The sequence below is a fragment of the Pelobates fuscus genome, chromosome 1 (assembly GCF_036172605.1).
Source record: "Pelobates fuscus isolate aPelFus1 chromosome 1, aPelFus1.pri, whole genome shotgun sequence".
In the NCBI taxonomy this organism is placed as follows: domain Eukaryota; kingdom Metazoa; phylum Chordata; class Amphibia; order Anura; family Pelobatidae; genus Pelobates; species Pelobates fuscus.
This window is the reverse complement of record NC_086317.1, coordinates 364,533,646-364,554,251: the sequence shown is the minus strand read 5'-3', so window position 1 is coordinate 364,554,251 and position 20,606 is coordinate 364,533,646. Positions and strand designations below refer to the sequence as shown.

At 38.9% G+C, this 20,606-nt stretch overlaps 1 protein-coding gene across 1 annotated transcript in view; it reads left to right on the top strand.

Annotated features, from left to right (window-relative positions):
• The window catches only part of TDRD3 (tudor domain containing 3), a 223,027-nt gene that overhangs the window by 160,518 nt on the left and 41,903 nt on the right, over positions 1-20,606 (top strand). The window contains exons 8-10 of the mRNA XM_063425944.1: positions 2,278-2,415; positions 5,609-5,765; positions 8,606-8,731. Coding sequence (XP_063282014.1) covers positions 2,278-2,415; positions 5,609-5,765; positions 8,606-8,731 — 421 coding nt within the window. The remainder of the gene's footprint in view (positions 1-2,277; positions 2,416-5,608; positions 5,766-8,605; positions 8,732-20,606) is intronic.

The following is a 20,606-nucleotide window of genomic DNA, read 5'->3' as shown; positions in this document are numbered from 1 at the left end:
ATGGGACAATTGGCTGCTCAGCTGTTCCATGGCCAGGTGTGTGTTATTCCCTCATTATCCCATTTACAAGGAGCAGATAAAAGGTCCAGAGTTCATTTCAAGTGTGCTATTTGCATTTGGAATCTGTTGCTGTCAACTCTCGATATGAGATCCAAAGAGCTGTCACTATCAGTGAAGCAAGCCATCATTAGGCTGAAAAAAACAAAACAAACCCATCAGAGAGATAGGAAAAACATCAGGTGTGGACAAATCAACTGTTTGGAACATCTTTAAAAAGGAAGAACGCACCGTTGAGCTCAGCAACACCAAAAGACCCGGATGACCACGGAAAACAACTGTGGTGGATGACCGAAGAATTGTTTCCCTGGTGAAGAAAACACCCTTCACAACAGTTGGCCAGATCAAGAACACTCTCCAGGAGGTAGGTGTATGTGTTTTAAAGTCAACAATTAAGAGAAGACGAGAGTGAATACAGATGGTTCACCACAAGATGTAAACCATTGGTGAGCCTCAAAAACAGGAAGGCCAGATTAGAGTTTGCCAAACAACATCTATAAAAGCCTTCACAGTTCTGGAACAACATCATATGGACAGATGAGACCAAGATCAACTTGTACCAGAGTGATGGGAAGAGAAGAGTATGGATAAGGAAAGGAACTGCTCATGATCCAAAGCATACCACCTCATTAGTGAAGCATGGTGGTGGTCGTGTCATGGCGTGGGCATGTATGGCTGCCAATGGAACTGATTCTCTTGTATTTATTGAGGATGTGACTGCTGACAAAAGCAGCAGGATGAATTCTGAAGTGTTTCGGGCCATATTATCTGCTCATATTCAGCCAAATGCTTCAGAACTCATTGGATGGCGCTTCACAGTGCAGATGGACAATGACCCGAAGCATACTGCAAAAGCAACCAAAGAGTTTTTTTAAGGGAAAGAAGTGGAATGTTATGCAATGGCCAAGGCAACCACCTGACCTGAATCTGATTGAGCATGCATTTCACTTGATGAAGACAAAACTGAAGGGAAAATGCCCCAAGAACATGCAGGAACTGAAGACAGTTGCAGTAGAGGCCTGGCAGAGCATCACCAGGGATGAAACCCAGTGTCTGGTGATGTCTATGCGTTCCAGACTTCAGGCTGTAATTGACTGCAAAGGATTTGCAACCAAGTATTAAAAAGTGAAAGTTTGATTTATGACTGTTAATCTGTCCCATTACTTTTGGTCCCTTTAAAAAGTGGGAGGCATATATACAAACTGTTGTAATTCCTACACTGTTCACCTGATGTGGATGTAAATACCCTCAAATTAAAGCTGAAAGTCTGCAGTTAAAGCACATCTTTGTTTGTTTCATTTCAAACCCATTGTGTTGGTGTATAGAGCCAAACAGATTAGAATTGTGTCGATGTCCCAATATTTATGGACCTGACTGTATATATGAATCCTTTGTACATTAAACAAAAAGATAACATATACAATGACCAGTTTTGAAGTGCGAGACAGGAGAGCATGTTGGGTAGAAGTTAGTGTTCTGACGTTGCCCTGTTTTGCCATTTTCTGATGCAAGTAAGTGTTTTCCTTTTGAGTATGCTGGAATTTAAATGAAAGTCTAAAATGTGTGTGTGTATATATCTCCCCCTCATAAAGGTGCAATCTAAGTAATTACAAGTCTTCTTATATCGGTGTGTTTGGACTACATATTACTTGATGGTGACAGGACTATATGATGATTTAATGCATAGCTCTCTAAATGTAAACCTCATTAATATTTAAAAACATGTAGTAGTATTTGAAACCTGATTAGGATGCTAGAAAAGCAGCTCATTATGGAGATGATCACATTTGCTAGCATCTTTTCATGTTTCTGAATTTTATGTGTCACAGGAAGCTCTGTCGAATCTTGGACTCCATGTAAACTAGTTTTGGAAAAAGACCAGTTTTATGATCACATTCTTTTATATCCTGCCGTATAGTTTTCCCATTTACGTTTATTGTTATGATTCAGATCAGAGTAGCTCGTAAACAGGCACATTCTATAACTTCTTTTTTTTCTTTTTTTATACGGCTTCAACTGTTGAAGATAACGCTGAAGTCGGTGTGTAGATTACTGTTTCATTTTACGGAAATTAACATTTTATTTATCAGTAGGTACAGCTCAGTAATAGTAACATTAAAAAAAAGGCCGCTTTCCTGGATTTCTTGCCTTCTGGTTTAATCTTTGGGATGCCTTTGAAATTAAGTTGTTTACTTTTAATACAGCTTCTCTTATCTCTAGACGAAGACATTCGGAGGTGGTGGTAATGCTGGAAGCAATCTCAATTCTGGTACTGGGGGGAACCGTAACAGAGAAGTGTTCCAAAAAGAGAAGATTATCAGGACAGAAGGAAAATCGGAAGGAGTATATCGTGAGCTGGTAAGGCTTACCTACTGAACCGGACACTCACTCACACGATCATAAACAGAAAACATTTCCTTTCTGCTTGATTTATAAAATATTTGTAAAATACAGTGAGCAAAGGTTGTGATACAGGTACTTCTATACTTACATGGGTATACTCCACTCTTAAAAAATAAATATATATATATATATATATCTCTGTGTGTGTGTGTGTACACAGTACAGAACAATTCATACAATATAAAATACACCTTTATCTTGCTATATGAATGCAATTCACAAAACTAGAGTGACTCTGTGCCACTTAAACAACTTTTCCACTCTCTAGTGACCAACTGAGGGACTGCCACTAGAGGTCTTACCAGGCAGTAATGTAAACACTGCCTTATATTCGAATAATATCTGACTTCTGTTTAAACCTCAAAATTTCTTCTCTTACTTGCTACATTAAAACAACATTGTGCAAAGTTAAAAACAAAACCTGCCCCATCACAACAAACCTCTTTGTCTTCATATACTTACAATTCACCTTAATATAAAAAAAGAGAAATCAGCAAGTTGGATTGGTAGTGTAGGACTTACCCATGAGGTTTGCCCTCAGGGGGCAAGGAACTTTCGATATATACCTCAACTGCGTAAATTGACACTGTCACTGTTGGGGAGCTTTGCATAATTTGCAGAGACCCCTGATGGTGACAACGCTGCTGCGTGTCGGGCGGCCAGGAGTAGCAGGCAACGGTGCGTTGTACTTACCTGAACCTGTCCCTCGTGGTCGCCTTTTTTTGGCGGGTCCTCTTTAGCTCACAGAAGCTAACGTCATCTCTGTTCTCTTGTGCAAGTGCGGCATTATGGTACTCTCACACATGTGCAAGAGCACAGCATCGAGACTGTGAGATCCTCCATAGATAGAGCCAGTTTCCTTCACTGGTGACGGCTGTGGGATTGAAACTTCTTGACTGCAATAGCTCTGCTCAGTGTCAAGAAGTGTCAAAGTAGTCCCTGCTTTGTCTTAGCATATCTTTTGACTGGGTTAGAGATGATTGGGATGAATTCCAACACAGTCACTTAGTGTTTCATAAAGATTAGATCTCTTTGAAATACAAATTTTTGAGAAAGGGGCGGGGAAGAAATGTGCCAACTTAATGATTTTTGACTCCTTTTTGTTTTTATTGGATTTGATATTGTGCTTTTTTAATCAAGTGTTTGCTTCCATACTGATGGTCCTGCTGTCCTTTGCGAAATTAGAGGAGTTTTTTTGAGTGCCACGCAGCCCCTCTGACATTGTGTGTTGCAATTATATGGGGAAATATAAGGGGCTTGTATTTTGTTTGAATTGTACTGCGCTATTTATATGTGTTTACTTATTTTTTTAAGGTTTTGTGAGTGGAAGATTTCAGTATAAAAATATAAAAGTAAATAAATACATCACAGTTTTTGTGCACCATATTTTTTATATATTTTAACGTGTATTTTTTAGCTTCTTTTGGATGACACACACAGTTATTCCACTTAGGAGATTTGATAGCGATTTATGTTGCACTAATTGATTGATTAATTGATTTTTTTGTTTTATTCAGAATATATATACATTTGTACAATTATAAATGCACAAAAGGAAAAAAATTGATATCGTCAAAGAAACTACAGAAACATTCATGAAACGATGTTAGCAAAACATGAAAAATCCATACATTAGACAGAGTAGAAAGACAACTGGTATGAAATGACATGTTGTTTTCCAATCCTGTCGAGAGAGCCATACAATTCACAATGATTGCACTGATTTATATATTAGAACTTAACAATGTTTGCTCATTCATAGTTGACATTTTACATTTGTAGTACTTTTTAAGTCTATGTACTAAGCACTTTTTACAGCACCAATTTGTTTACATGTTGGTTGTATATACTTTATTTTCTTTGCTATGGAGTGTATTTGTTGTTTTTAATGGGAAAGTTGCACTGTCTTGCACAGAAAGCCTCTAATATATGGTGCTCAATTTAGCCTTTTATGTCTGTTGTTTTTTTGTTTGTTTATTTGCATATTAATGAACATTTGCCATGACCGGATGGAGTTATTTTATCAAACTGTCTCTTGCCTTCCTGAATCACATTACAATATAGTTATTCAGTGCAATCCCTTAAACATGCAAAAAGTGCACACCTATAGTTTGTATTAACACATTTGCAATAATTATTTGCAAGTGGCATGGTAATAAACATTGAAGTATATTAATACAGTGTGAAATACTTATACAAGAATGCTTATATATATTTCGTTATCTGGATTCCCTGCATGGCTATTTCTGTGTTTCCATAATCAGGATTACGGCTGGCATGTGAATTTAGTGTTTAAATTATAGATAATGGCTCCATTAAATTAGTGTGTGAAGAATGAAATACAACTTGCATTACAGTACGGTTAATTTCAAAGAAGATTGTGAAATAAAGATGATCTGTAAAAAAATAAATAAAAATAAAAAAATCATTTGACTTGTTTGACATACTAAGAATACATCATATATCACCTTCTATGTTTCAATAGTCCGTATTAATTTTCCCAGAGCTGGATGTATATATGTTAGCGTTTGATCCTATGTCTTTGCTACACTGCAAATTGCTTATCATGAAGTCCCATCATTAACATCAAAAGTTGCTGTATTCCTAACTTAGTAAATAAGCAGTCTTTTTGGTTAGTAGAGAGATACATTGCATAATACTTTAAGATCAATATACCATTTGCCCTTTAATGTGCAAATTGATTACATCAGCTGTAAATCTTTCCAATTGGAATTCTTAGACCTTTGTGGATTAATGTGTGGAATCTCCAGTGAGAAAGAGAGGAAAAAACAGGCCTGTCTACATGTATCTACTGAACCACGATTTGCCATTCTTTGTAAAGTCCTGAAACGTGTTTCATACGAATATTATCTGCTTGTGAGTTTCCCTTCTTTCATCTCAAGCTTTCATACTTAATCAGAGCATAGGCAGATGAAATGAATGATCATGTTTGCTGTGGATTTAGAATGCATTAGGAAATTAAGTGAACATCTGAGAATGTGTTCTAAACATTTTAATAAATGGACCAGAATTATATTATTATAATTAAGATTATACTTAAATAATAAATGAAGTGATAGTGAGCCAGAGAAAAGATAATACATTTGTATTAAAATAATCTAAAATGCTTTTCTTTTTTTAATTACAGGTTGACGAAAAGGCACTGAGACACATCACAGAAATGGGGTTCAGTAAAGATTCAGCCAGACAAGCACTCATGGACTATGGCAACAATTTGGAGTCTGCTTTAAATTTCCTCCTTACTGGCAGCAAACCAAAGCTTCCACAAGGACCACCAATGAGAGGTATAACTATATGGAACATCAGACAGCCACTTTAATTTAATTTTTTTATGCGCTGTTACTGTTTGGTTTGAAACTGAGTACATTTAAACGGGAAGTTTATTCAGCAATTAAAGAAAAAAAGAAATACTTGTTACACCTTAACTTTAACTCTTTCAATTTTTTTCTTAACTGGAAGTGTAGCTATTTTGATTATAGCAAATAATGTATGCTCTTTTAGAAGTGGTAATGGTAGTAAGAGTCTGTATGTGTAGCGTTTTCACTAAAAAGGCTGCATATCTAGAAATATTAGAAATGTTTTTTCCCCAGGGACTAGTTGCACCCCCAGCATACGTGACTTCTGCAGCCCAGAAATCTGTTCTGGACTGCTAATGTCAAATCTGTGCAAAAAACACATGCACTGCACGCTGTCAACTAACTTAATCAGCATCTCTCTTGCAAGGAAGTTTTGTCTCCCCTCCCTCCCTCCCTTCCATTGTCCTTATGTTAAGCCCTCCCATCCTACCTATACTCTTTGTTTTTATTTAGTTTAGTTTTTTTTTGTGTGCGTTTTTTTTTATTTTTTTTTAATATACCAGGTGTTCCCTACATGCACATGTATTATACCAGTTTAAAGTATCCAAACAAAAACATCTCTATCACGTCAGATGGGGGAGTGCTTCGTCTGGGTCTGGACTTCAGGTAAGTTTTAGGTTATTTTATTTTTTATTTGAGGGAGTGACCAAATCGGGCACTATGACTTTAAAAAAACAAAAACAAAGGGTTGGTAACTCTTTAGCTTGATTTGTGAGGCAATGTGACAAAATAATGAAAGCTTTTTATTTGTTACTGGCCTTAGGATTCCCATGCACAGCTATATCTTGGTGTAAAGACTTTGAGATGCGGTTATCTGCCTCCTCTTTTCCTTCTCTGCATTAATCTGTCAATGGAAAGCTTCTCTCATCCATGCTATTAAAAGAAACGGCATGCACAGTGTTTGCAGCATATGTCAGATATCTCACACTTCAAAAAGCTTTCAGTAATGTCATAGGCGTGTGGTTATAAATATGGCTCATCGGCTTTCTGTGACAGCACCATTACATATTCATTCTCCAAAAGAAATAAAACACTGATATATTGCAGTGCGATTTGCAATAGTAAACTAAAATACTACTAATAAAGAACGAATGTTGAACCTCTTTGAAAACAACTTTTTCAATTCTGTAAAAGTGTTGAGGATTTTAATTAATCTCCCTACAGTGTCCACTCCTGTTTTTTCTCAAAGATCTTGCTAACCTATTGTCTGTTACCTGACCCTTTAATCTTCATACTCTACCACTTTCACATTTTATGTACATACCGGTATGTAAAATCCTGTGTACCAGAGAGCTATCTTCCATTCTGAACACAGTGCATTTCTACCTTTTGTGGATTTTTTCTCTTCTTAAGATTTTAAGCTTGTGTGAGCAGAGCCCAAGTTGGATCATATTCTTGTCTCATGCCTTTGCAAATTTGGGAAGCATAAAAGCGGAACAGGATTGCAGCGTGACTGGAAAGGGAATGCAGTATATATTGAGCAGCACTGGTGATACAGATGGAGTGGGGGCTGCCTAAAATAGATGGGGGGTGTCATTCTTGTGTGTATGTGTACAAGGGCGACCAGCATCCATGTTGGCCAGTCTTCTCTCAGTGCTTTTTGTTGTTTTCTGCATTGACTGATGCAGTTGCAGTTATTTGGAGCCATTTCTCTTTGTCTTTCCCAAAAGCAGCTCACGCTGGTGTGCAAACCAGGATAACAGAGAAAAGGCTCAACATTGCAACTGTCCCCCTAAATGTAGGCCAGGTGGGCTTATGCACTTTGCCTAAGTGAATAATTCACCTATGGTACAGTTCTATGAAATATGCTGATATTCTACAGCTAGAACAATGTGAGGCACCTATTTTAACAGAACATTTACTAGCATATGTGTCTAGCTTTTCAAAAGACCTTGTCACAATAATATGTTATGTGGCTGATAGGAATGTATTAAAATCTGTGGAATAAAATACTTTTAAAATTGTATGGTATTGTAGTATAATAGAGACCTTTTGTGGGTTTTATTGGTTTTAATGTTACTAAGTAAAATACATATTTATATGTGAAGGCCTTTCTTTTCACAAGTTGCATCTAGGGGCATGTTGTGCTTACTTGTTACCATCTATTCATGGCACCTTTTATAATATTGTGTAGTATACATGTTCTAAACTTTCAATTCATTATTAAAGGAACACTGTATCATTCGGAATCTAAACATGCAGTGGTTTATATGATATATAGTTTATCCCTCTGCCACTGATGCACTCATCACATAAGATAAGTTGGACCTGCTCAGTAAGCTGGTCACACCCATACTGGGGCTTCTACCTGCTTATGCATGACACAGTTCACAGCTTTTCAATCCAGCCTGCCTGCAGAGATCTTGTGAGCCACTGTTTTTTGCACAACAGGGAATCATACTTTGCCCAGGGTAACAGAGAGGTCTTCACTAGTTGTGCATGCCAGACATACATACACAGTTAGTACATATCTGATACTGTGAAGGAGGAAGTAAAACATCCTCCTTTGGATGTCTCTGCTCCATTAGTCAAGATTACAGCTGCAGAAGCTTTAGTAATTTGGGGCAGTTGTAAGCTACCCTAAAAAGATGGCAAAGTGGAGGGTGCTCTCTGCACTACAACCTTTGCAAATAATGTTGTTATGGTACTTTAAAATTGTATCTTTTTGAAAATGTTGCTTTACAAGCTAAATATGTTAGTGTGAACAGGGGGAAAGAGGCGCTACTGTTTTACAAGATCACAAACCAAGAGCATTGTGTCCTTGACAGGTAAAGGAAAAGGAAGAGGAAGAACACGTGCAGAAGTAGATGATGAGTCTGCCGGTGCAAGACCTTCAGCTCCAAGTACTCTCTTTGACTTTTTAGAGTCTAAGATGGGAAGTTTCTCAATTGAAGGTGAGTACTGTAAATAACAAATAATGAAAAATATTTATGTGGAAACTCTGGTTACATGTAAAACTGCATTTGTTAGAATTAAACAGTTAGTTAAATTGTATATATATATATATATATATATATATTTTGTTGGAATTAAAGTATAATAATAATATCATCAATTAATTTAACCATGCTACATTTACCTTTTCCTAGTTTCCAAGCATGTCCTGTTTGTTTAAGTAGAAAGTGTTTTTTTCAGGGAAGAATGCAATTAGATCCCTTTAATTTCCATATATATCCTGGGACATTTAAGCATAATAGGTTTATACGATTATGTATTTAATCACAAAACAAAATGTTAAAAACAATGTTATAGTATTTTGCTCTAAATACTTTTAAAGCAATTCTGACAGTTTTTAAGAAGTTTGGTTTTCAAAAATCTCTCTCTCAAACTCATAAACTTAAATAAAATGTATAGTAAAACAGTGTTAAAATGTAATATATAATTTCTTAGTAGAGATAACAAAATACTTGTTGGCGGTCAAAGGCACACAATTTCTACACAGTTGCCATTGCTACAATTAAATGCGGTGTATCAAGGAGAAGAGAGAAGATGGGAGAATGAGAGTAACAAAAGGAGGGAAATGTGAACAGAAGTGCCCCTATATATTTTAGTTATATTGCTTTATCTATTGGTAAGCGTTAACACGGACTCCAAAATGTTTGCCATTCATGGTGTAGAATAAAGTATAAATGGCATATATGTTAATAGTTTTAGTGTTGCAAATTATAGATCATTTATAAAAAAACATAAAGCAACCCAGCGTATGGTACTAATTTTATTGACCCTAGAAGGATGAAAGCAGAGTTGATCCTTTTGGGAATCAAACGTGAAGTTTTACCCAACTTGACTGAGTGCAAATGTATGTGTTGTTCTGTCAACAGCCTCCATAGAGGAGTGGGAACTGCTGATTAGGATGCTTAGAGTCTAGATGTACAAAATTTTGTCTTTTCATTGTTAAACTTGCTGTTATGGAGTGCTTCATGTAGCATTATAGGCGTTGACTCATCTGTATAGATTACATTTTGACACATGCTCAGGTTTAAACCTTTTGGTTTAAACTGTTCACAAACAAATCCAATGTCTTGAGTCCACAGTGTCATCTAGCTCTTTTCTCTTCTCTTAAAATAGGAAGCCTTGGACAGGGGTGTCTCTTACTGGCTGAGAATATCAGCTGACACTCTAAGCCAAACAGTAGCTCCCCATTCACAATACCATTTGGGAAATGTACTTCCTGATTCAGGAATCACAGCGAAGCGGAAGGACATGGGCAAGTCTATATGGCACTGTGGTTAAACTGTTTTTGAATGGTATAATTCCTATTGGAAAGCTTGCGCCAAGAACATCCTGGCACCATAACAACTTAAATTTTATGAAGTTCTTTGATGCCCAGAAAGCTTCTTTAAAGAAACATTTCAAGAACCATAAACACTACTGCCCTGGAGCTATGCCACAGTAAGATGTTAACCCATTTTAGCATATTTTGACAACTTGCATGAGACCTGCAACGTGACTTTATAAAGTTCTCTGCAACAGGAGCAGGGCATTTCTGGCACACTAGCCACTACAGTGACATAAGTTATGATGTAGGCTGTAGTGGTTAGCGTGCTTGGAGTGTAAAGTTAAAGGAAAACTCCAGTGCCAGGAAAACAATCCATTTTCCTGGCACTGGGGGTACCCTCTCCCTCCCACCCCCCAATCCCCGGTTACTGAAGGGGTAAAAACCCCTACAGTCACTTACCTGAGGCAGCGACGATGTCCCTCGTCGCTGTCTCCTCCTCCGCGCCTCTCCTCCTACTGTCTCCGTCGAGACTGATCCCGCCCACCGGCCGAGGAGACCTAATGCGCGGCAATGCCGCATTAGCGCTCCCCATAGGAAAGCATTGAAAAAGATTTTCAATGCTTTCCTATGAGGAAATGAGCAACGCTGGAGGTCCTCACACAGCGTGAGGACGTCCAGCGACGCTCTAGCAAAGAAAATCTTTGCTAGAAATCAGGAAGTTCCCTCTAGTGGCTGTCTACTAGACAGCCACTAGAGGTGGAGTTAACCCTGCAATGTAATTATTGCAGTTTATAAAAAAAACTGCAATAATTACACTTGCAGGGTTAAGGGTAGTGGGAGTTGGCACCCAGACCACTCCAATAAGCAGAAGTGGTCTGGGTGCCTGGAGTGTCCCTTTAACCCCTTAAGGACACATGACATGTGTGACATGTCATGATTCCCTTTTATTCCAGAAGTTTGGTCCTTAAGGGGTTAATGACAACATTGTTTAGTACTAAGCAATGTTTATTATGTTTGTTTATAGATTTTAAACATAACATTCTGTATTCTGGTGGCATTAATAAAACAGTAACAGTCATGAGAGGTGTATGTCTACTGAAACAATCTCTTGACTGTGCTACTTTTTTTCTGACCCCACTCATGAACATTTACCTTTTATTTTGAACATTACTAAACATTGTCATTGTCTCCAAAAGTATGATTTTTCTAAAACGTTTACATACCGTGCAAATTTAGAATTGTTGCTTATTTTCTTTGGTGTGCTCAGTAATCAATGGACAATTATGCAAAATTTCACCTTTAAGTTTCTGAAAAAGTACTATAAATCAAAGACATGAAATGATTATTTTATTAATTTTTCACAGTTGAAAGACACTTGTATTTGCTGGTATTTAAATGTAGGGAATAAAGCAAACTGTTTTAGCATGTATTAAGACGAAGAAAATAATATGGTAAGCTTAGTCTTTTCAGTACACAATTAGCAAAACAATGCACACTAAGAACAAAAGACGTAATTGTCACAACTGGAAATCAAATTATACTGTCTATCACAAACTAAACAATAAACACTCTCACATGGTGTTCAAGTTGACATCATTATGCCAGTCGATATGTAGAATTTTTTTTTCTTCTACCTCCAAATGACAATTACTGTTAGCTTTCATACATGTTTAATCAAATCTGATCAATGCCTCTTCTATTAGAACACCACAAGCAACCCTCTATATATAGTGGTACATAGTAGTAATTTGTTTGTGCTGCAAGTTATGTAAATAGAATTCCACAGTGTTTGTAAAAATAGTCTCAAATAGTTTGGGTAGATCATAACTGGATGAAGGTAGAGGATGATATGGCTGATAGAATGGAATTATTTCTGTATACTCTTCAAAGTTCAAAAGGGGTCCAAAAAAGTCACAGTTAATTTATTTAATGCCACAGTCAAATGGATGTGTGTGTGTGTGTGTGTATATATATTTATATATATATATATATATATATATATATATATGTGTATATATATATATATATATATATATATATATATAAAAAATTCTACGTATATATTTATGTAATAATTTTACATAATTAGGTAATTTTATTAATTACAATTTGCAGGACCTGCCTGTCCACCCAGGCACAAAGTCCAGGGAATTTAGTTTGCTAGCACTATATTTAACCCTGTAACTTTCCAAGACACCATAAGACCTGTACATGAGGGGTACTGTTTTACTCGGGAAAAATTTGCTGAACATAAATACTAGTGTTTCAAAACAGTAAAATGTATTACACCGATATCGTCCGTGAAAGTGAAATTTTTTTGCATTTTTCACACACAGTATTATGACATTAAAATGTCACATAGAACAAAAAAAAATACATTTCTATTTTCTCACATTTTATTCATATTAAATTATGTTTTATAGCTAAATATTCAATTTCTAAATGAAAGCCCTGTTTCCCCTGAATAAAATGATCTATAATAAGTGTGGGTGCGCGTAAACAATACCAGGAATTTGACTGTCTGTTATGTCTGTTCAACCGTAATTCACCTTTCACATTAAGTTTTGTTTTGATCACGTGTACATTTTGGCTCAGTCCTTAACCCCTTAGTGACGAATGACGGACCTGGTCCGTCATGCTGGGGAAGCAGTTAACGCTGGAATGCGGACCCGGTCCATCATGCACTAAAGTTTACCCCAGACAGGCTGTCAGAGCAAGCACATGTGTTTGTATTTTCAGTGAAATAGTACTGGAGGTCTGTAGTGATCTGTGCTACTATGGAAGGATCTGCTAGTAGTTTTTCGTTTAGTCTCCATGTGCTTGTCCCTTTATTGGGGAATGTTCCCTTAATGCTTAGGGCAATAGGTGCATGGTCAGACCATGACATCGTTCCAATAGTAGCTTCTGCTATGTTAGGCATTAGGGTGGCGGGGATAAGAAAGCAGTCTATACGGGAGTAGCTGTTATGTGCACTGTATGACACGTGTAATCCACCTTTGTGGGGTGGAGGATGCGCCATGGATCCACCAAGTGGTGGGAGGCCAGCGTGGTGCAGACTTTGGCTGCTAGAGCCGTTCTCTGCCGCATGGTACTTCGTGAGAGCCTGATAGCGGTGGACGAATCGGATTCGCCATCTAGTATGAAATTCGTGTCGCCTCCAATAATTACCTCCCCGTATTTATACATATCAAGTAATGCCAGAGTCGAGGTTAAGAATTAATGTTGGTTCTCATTAGGGCTGTAGATATTGACTAGTGTGTATGGAGTATTATTAAGAAGACATTGCAATATTAGGTATCGCCCTTTTCTATCATGTATCTTGCGGACTAAAGAGAATACTACTTATTTGCTTATTAAAATGGAAACACCCCGTTGTTTGGCTGTATAACAGGTGTGGAAGTCATGGGGGGAACCACTTGGAGGTAAATCTAGGTCTATCCTTCCACCTAAAGTGCGTCTCTTGAAAGAATGCCACTAGAGCGCCACTTTTAATCACTTCCTGTATGGCCAGCCTGCGTTTGTTCGGGGAGTTAAGCCCTTTTGTGTTTAGGGCCATAATCTTAATCACCATGATGTGGTCGTATGGTGTGCTGTACTCTTAAGTAGTAAGGACCCAGGGTGTCTTAAGTTGGGCATGGTGCAATTCATAAATATACTCACTGGGGTGGGGGTGGGGGAGTAACAGGGTAACAACTATATACAATACTCCGTGTGTCACCGAGCGGTGACATTGGGTTGCGTAAAACAACGGATAGGTATGGCTACTTAAGAGCCTTGGGGGTGGCCCACTCAGGGCAAGATGTCGAGATCTATATGTATATGACCTACAACAATACAAGGGTTCAACAGAGAGAGTCCGGGTGTTACCCCACCCGGCCGCGGCCTGGGCTACGGGTCTTATAACCGACAATTCTAAAATAAAGCAAAAGGGGTCAAGTAATTGAAATAGAACTATAGAACCTGTACTTTTAGTCCATTCGGTTTTCACCGATCCTGCTATGATCTGGTAGGTTCTTCAGGTCGGAGGGGTCCTGTAGTCTGCAGGTGTGCGTGGAGCCTTCGTTGTCTGTTCCCAGTCTTTAGTGAGAGATTTTGGTGCTGTGGACTGTAGTGGTCTTGTAGGGCTAATTGCTTGTAGCGGAATGTTCCAGTCCCGGAGGATCCTCTTCCCGTCTTCTGGGCTGAGTATTGGTTTGTCCACGCCATTCCGTTTGATTAACAATTTCGTAGGGAAACCCCACTTGTATGGGACATTTGCTGCTCTCAATACTGCAGTGATGGGTGCAAACGTGCGGCGTGCGAGCATGGTTGTTGATGAGAGGTCTGTGAAGAGTTTGACGTCCGTGTAGGGTTCAGGCCAGTGGCCTGCGGTTCCTGCTGCTTGCATAATACGGTCCTTGACGGGGTAGTAGTGGACCCTTGTAATGGTGTCTCTTGATGTGTCAGGCGGGAGATGTTTAGGTTTGGGGAGACGGTGCGTTCTATCCAGGAGCAATTCTGAATCCGTTAGTGAGGGGATAATTGCCCTAAATAGATCCTGCACATATCGGGTTAATCCCGTCTGTGTAACAGATTCTGGGATGCCTCTAATGCGAATATTATTTCTGCAGCTCCTGTCCTCCTGATCTGCAATTTTCCCTTCCAGTACTTTCATCTTATGTGTTAGGGATGTGTAAGCCTCTGCCATGGAGTTGTGTGCGTCTATTAACTCCTCCGTGCGCTCTTCCAGGCGCGCAGTGCGTTCCCCTATGTTGTTAATGTCTGACCTGATGTCTGCTGCTATCTGCTGCAGGTCTGCTTTAAATGAGGCTTTCAATTCCAGCATAATTGATCATATAGAGGAATTTGTCACTGGGCTGTCCTGGCCATGTCTGCTATCCCCTGTTTCATAATCACATGCTGGGGATTTGGGCCTATCGGCGCCATCTTGCTCACCATGCTCCATAGCTTGAGTTTTCTCCAGATGGGCATGCATAGTTTTTTTTGCGGTTTCACCGCCATCGGGTAGGAGGTGAATTCCCCTTGTGTTGTGCTGAGTTAGTCGGTGTTTCGTCGGTTACTCCACGCTGAGATAGCCGCAGTATCGGAGGAGCTCTGGTCTCACACGTCCGCTCACATGCGCGGTCAGGGCACGCCCCCGGAATTTGTTAATATTTTTTATCGTCCGGCCCCCAACAGTGTCTGAAGGACCGTGAACTGGCCCCCTGTTTACGTGGCTAAGAGGCTACTAATATACCACATGTTGATTACCCTAGTTTGTATACTTTTGCAAATGGGATGTCATAATGGGGGTAATTCTCATTACTAGGCAGCCATTTGGTCTCAATGGCAACATTGACCCAGCAGACCAATCTGGCAAACTGAAATGGGCAAGACATTGACCCTGTAACATCCAAAACCCCTCTTGAGACATCACTGAACACAAATGAGTGTTTTAAAGCAATACAATAGGGGGTACTGTTGTACGTGTGAGACAATGCTGAACACAAATACTAGTGTTTGATTGTAGTAAAAGCTCACAGTATTATGATATTCACTGTTAAAATGCTATGCAGAATGTTTCTTCTTAATTTATCAAACTTGTTCAGATTTTATTCATATTAAATAGTTTCATATATAAATATTTTATTTGAAATGAAAGCACTCTTTGTCCTGGACAAAATGCTATATACCGTATTTTTCGCTCCATAAGACGCACCTCATCATAAGACGCACCTAGTTTTTAGAGGAAGAAACCCAGAAAAAAAATATTCTGAACAAACTGTCCCATAGTGTTTCTTACTATGGGACAGTTTGTACAGAATATTTTTTGTGTCCCCCCCTCCCATAGTCTTCTCCTCTCTCCCATTGTCTTCTCCTCTCTCCCATTGTCTTCATCCCCCCCCCTCCCCATAGACTTCATCCCCCCCCTCCCCATAGACTTCACCCCCCCCCTCCCCATAGACTTCATCCCCCCCCCTCCCCATAGACTTCATCCCCCCCCCTCCCCATAGACTTCATCCCCCCCCCCCCAGACTTCTCTCCCATACTGACCCCCTCCCCTTGTCCCATAATTACTTACCTGTCTTGCAGCGTTGGCCGGCAGCACAGGGCGCACCGCGGTAGTGGAACTTGAATTTCATGTTCCGGTTTCCGGCGGGACTGAAAGGAAGTGCGCACTCAGCTTGTGCGCACTTCCTTTCAGTCCCGCCGGAAACCGGAACATGAAATTCAAGTTCCACTACCGCGGTGCGCCCTGTGCTGCCGGCCAACGCTGCAAGACAGGTAAGTAAAGCTTCATATTCGCTCCATAAGACGCACAGACATTTCCCCTCACTTTTGAGGGGAAAAAAAGTGCGTCTTATGGAGCGAAAAATACGGTAATAAGTGTGGGCACAAAATAGGTAAATTATAATTCTACAAAAATAAGGCTGAAATTCAAGGTTTTGTTTTGATCAGTACAAGTCTTGTGCAATTCCCTCCGTCCTTAAGGGGTAAAGAAGTGATAAATATAAAAAAAATTCGTTTTTGAAGGGTACCCAACATGTATTTAGGAAATTGCAGCGAGTGATATTGTTCTGTATTGTTATTTACAAATGTAGAAATTCGTGCTTAGACAACAAATCTGATTAATTGCACTTGCTGTAAGCTGAACTGTCCTAAAGCTCTGTAAATCCAGAGCTCTAATGGGGTAATCTAATATATCCTTCTTTATTTTTTTCTTTAAACGTATCTTCATGAAGTGAGTTCATTTATCTCAATACTTTATAAGCACGAATGCTACTTACCTACACCAAGAAAGAGCAACCCAGTATTCAAGGACAGTCAAAGAGTTTACTATATGGTCACAACAGACTTTTTGACAATATTTGTTTATGTGTTTAATGTTTATCTAAATGACTTTTGTTTTTAGATTTGGCATTCCACTCCATTCCTCCAACAACATCACCACCAAATCAAAGCGACCGTAATCGTGTTGACTCACTGCCATTCATGACGTTGTCGCAACAAAGCAATTTACATGCAATTTGTTGTTGAGATCTGTCATTATGATAAGAGCAAGAAAGCAAATCAACAAATACTTCTGTGATTTTGTTGCAGCCACACACTACAGAATAAAACTTGCTATTTAAGTATGAGTGCTGATTGTGGTGGCATTTACATTTTAATGTAAACATGAAAAAGCAACATGAATCTTGTGACATGCGGTGCAATTTTTCAGAAGGTTCTGTTTCAGTACACGGCCTTCTCTTTTGTTACGGGTCTCGACATTTACCATTTGCAGACAAGATTTGGAAGTGCATATTCTAGGTGCTGCCTGGAAATATATCATCATCAACATGTTCTTTTAAAAGGTATTCCTTTGAGCAGCATTATAGTATTGATTTGGTTTTTCAAAGCACCTTCATGGTGTTAATTGCTTAGATCAATATTTGATACAGTTGAAAAAGAAAAAGCCAAGAAAAACAAACAGCTGCTGATGGCTGGAAATTAGTAAGAGCATGTTAAAGGCGTGACAGAGATGGACAGTTTGAAATCCAATTAACTTCCCTTCCCCTGGTATCCAATTACCTCTAGGGTTCAGTGTATGCTGCTCTGAAAACTATAATTGTTTGCAATATTAATGTCCTTATCTTCCTGTGGCATACAGCTACCTGTAGCATACTATGTGATTTGTCTTCTGCAGATCACTATAAATTAACATTCTTTGATGCTTTGTGGACTTTGCTTATTTGAAAATCTATTTAGGTTATTTTGATGAACTGCAGTTGAAGGCACAGTCAGTCCTTCCCATTGTGTTACTACTGTAAAAATACAAGATTGTGACATGGTTTGACTAAAAGCACTGCTGGTCAATTTTCTGCAGTGGTTAAAATACTGCATATTAAACCTATGTAAATAGAATTTACTTAATCCTCTGACAGTTGTCTTAAACTTTTGTAACAACTCGTGAATAATTTATTTAATTTATTTAATTAAATTTTTTCAGCAATTGCCAAACTCCCTTTAATGACTTTGTTTTTTCCCTTTTGGTTTATATTGATATGGAGAACCTTATTCTCATTTCCAAAAATATGTGGCTTTTTAAACAAAAATAGTATGGGGGGGATGGGGGGATTTAAAAAATGTTAATTAGAATTGTGTGTGTATGTATGTGTATTATAAAATATTATATATATACCGTATTTTTCGCTCCATAAGACGCACTTTTTTTCCCCTCAAAAGTGAGGGGAAATGTCTGTGCGTCTTATGGAGCGAATATGAAGCTTTACTTACCTGTCTTGTAGCGTTGGCCGGCAGCACAGGGCGCACCGCGGTACTGGAACTTGAAATTCAGGTTCCGGTTTCCGGCGGGACTGAAAGGAAGTGTGCACAAGCTGAGTGTGCACTTCCTTTCAGTCCCGCCGGAAACCGGAACCTGAAATTCAAGTTCCAGTACCGCGGTGCGCCCTGTGCTGCCGGCCAACGCTACAAGACAGGTAAGTAATTATGGGACAAGGGGAGGGGGACAGTATGGGAGAGGAGGATATGGGATAGAAGAGAAGAATATGGGGAGGGTGGGAGATAAAATCTATGGGGGGGAGATGAAGTCTATGGGGGGGGAGATGAAGTCTATGGGGAGGGGGGGAGATGAAGTCTATGGGGAGGGGGGGAGATGAAGTCTATGGGGAGGGGGGGGGAGATGAAGTCTATGGGGAGGGGGGGGGAGATGAAGTCTATGGGGAGGGGGGGGGAGATGAAGTCTATGGGGAGGGGGGGGAGATGAAGTCTATGGGGAGGGGGGGGGGGAGATGAAGTCTATGGGGAGGGGGGGGGAGATGAAGTCTATGGGAGGAGGGGACACTATGTGACAGGGGAGAAAACAAATATTCTGAACAAACTGTCCCATAGTAAGAAACACTATGGGACAGTTTGTTCAGAATATTTTTTTTCTGGGTTTCTTCCTCTAAAAACTAGGTGCGTCTTATGGTGAGGTGCGTCTTATGGAGCGAAAAATACGGTATATATGAAAAAGCAATAAAGGGAGCACACTAGGTCTTGATTGTAGTGCAAAATTATTTACTGCATTCCCAATGAATACATAGCTGTGGTTTAAGCAAAAAAATCAACGTTTCGAACCTGCTGGGTCTTTATCAAGATCACAGTGACATGTAACAAATGCTTTCTTTATATACATAAATGTGTAATAAGCTTACCAGTAAGATGATCGGACAGCCGGCAGACTGAGAAACCCGGAAGTGTGAGACACCACGTGGGATCGTGCGTGTGACGTGTTACATAAATAGCGTAGTTACTAAGCAACTACGTAAACGGAGTAAAAAAAATAGCGTAGTTGCTAAGCAACTACAAAGAAGGAGTAAAAACAATCACCCGGTACACAAGAAACCGGAGAGAAAACACTACACATGCCTAGAAAAGTGTGTAGAGAGGAAGACTAAGCCAATATCCCCCGAGCTCTGCATACATAGATCCATATATGTGCCAAATGTATGTGAAATAAAGCAAGTGCACAAAAAACATCAATGTGAAAGTTAACAGTGTAAGAAATGTATCTAGAACATAGATGCATAACGGGAACAGGCTATAGCAGATACAATTAGTTAAAGAATCATTCTGTATTATATACCAACATAAGTTATCTAAGGCATATTTTTACTGATATGTCCTAGTTTAGGCATAGGGCTAGAGGCATAGATTTATGTTGTAGCTGGACATAGTATATTTATACTAGTATGTACAAACACATCCAATATTCCCATACATGTTATGTGAACCTGGGCATCACTGTGCCCTATATATATCTGCTTGTTCTATATTAGAAATTGCTTAAAGACTCTTTTTGGAAAATTCCCACATATTTAACAAACCAACGAGTAAGAAATATAGTAATTCAGATTACCCACTATAGAAGGGAATGTATGTAGTTGTGCGCATTCAAAAGAAAAAACAGAAAATTACATATTACTCTGTCGCATAGAGACAGGGAATTGCAAATTGGTTACTTTAGTCCAAAATAGAAGAGTACTATAAACCATGGACACTATTTACAGATCCCTGGGTTGTAACTGTTAGGCCATAACGGAGTTATACAGCCATAAGAGTATTAATTAAAGAAACATGGACAAAACAAGATTTTCATTAAGTCCATTCGGAGTCACTGTGTTTAAATGGTGGATCCAATGGGCTTCACGTTGTAAATCATGACCGCTTTCAGAGATCAACGGACCGACAAACCCGTTGCTAAACATTTTCTAGCTAGTCAACATCATCTACCTTTGCCCCGGTTTATTGCAATTGACCACGTCCCTGTACAACCAAGAGGAGGTGATAGATCCAAGCTGCTCTTACAACGTGAAGCCCATTGGATCCACCATTTAAACACAGTGACTCCGAATGGACTTAATGAAAATCTTGTTTCATTTATGTATATAAATTTATGTATATAAAGAAAGCATTTGTTACATGTCACTGTGATCTTGATAAAGACCCAGCAGGGTCGAAACTTTGATTTTTTTTGCTTAAACCACAGCTATGTATTCATTGGGAATGCAGTAAATAATTTTGCACTA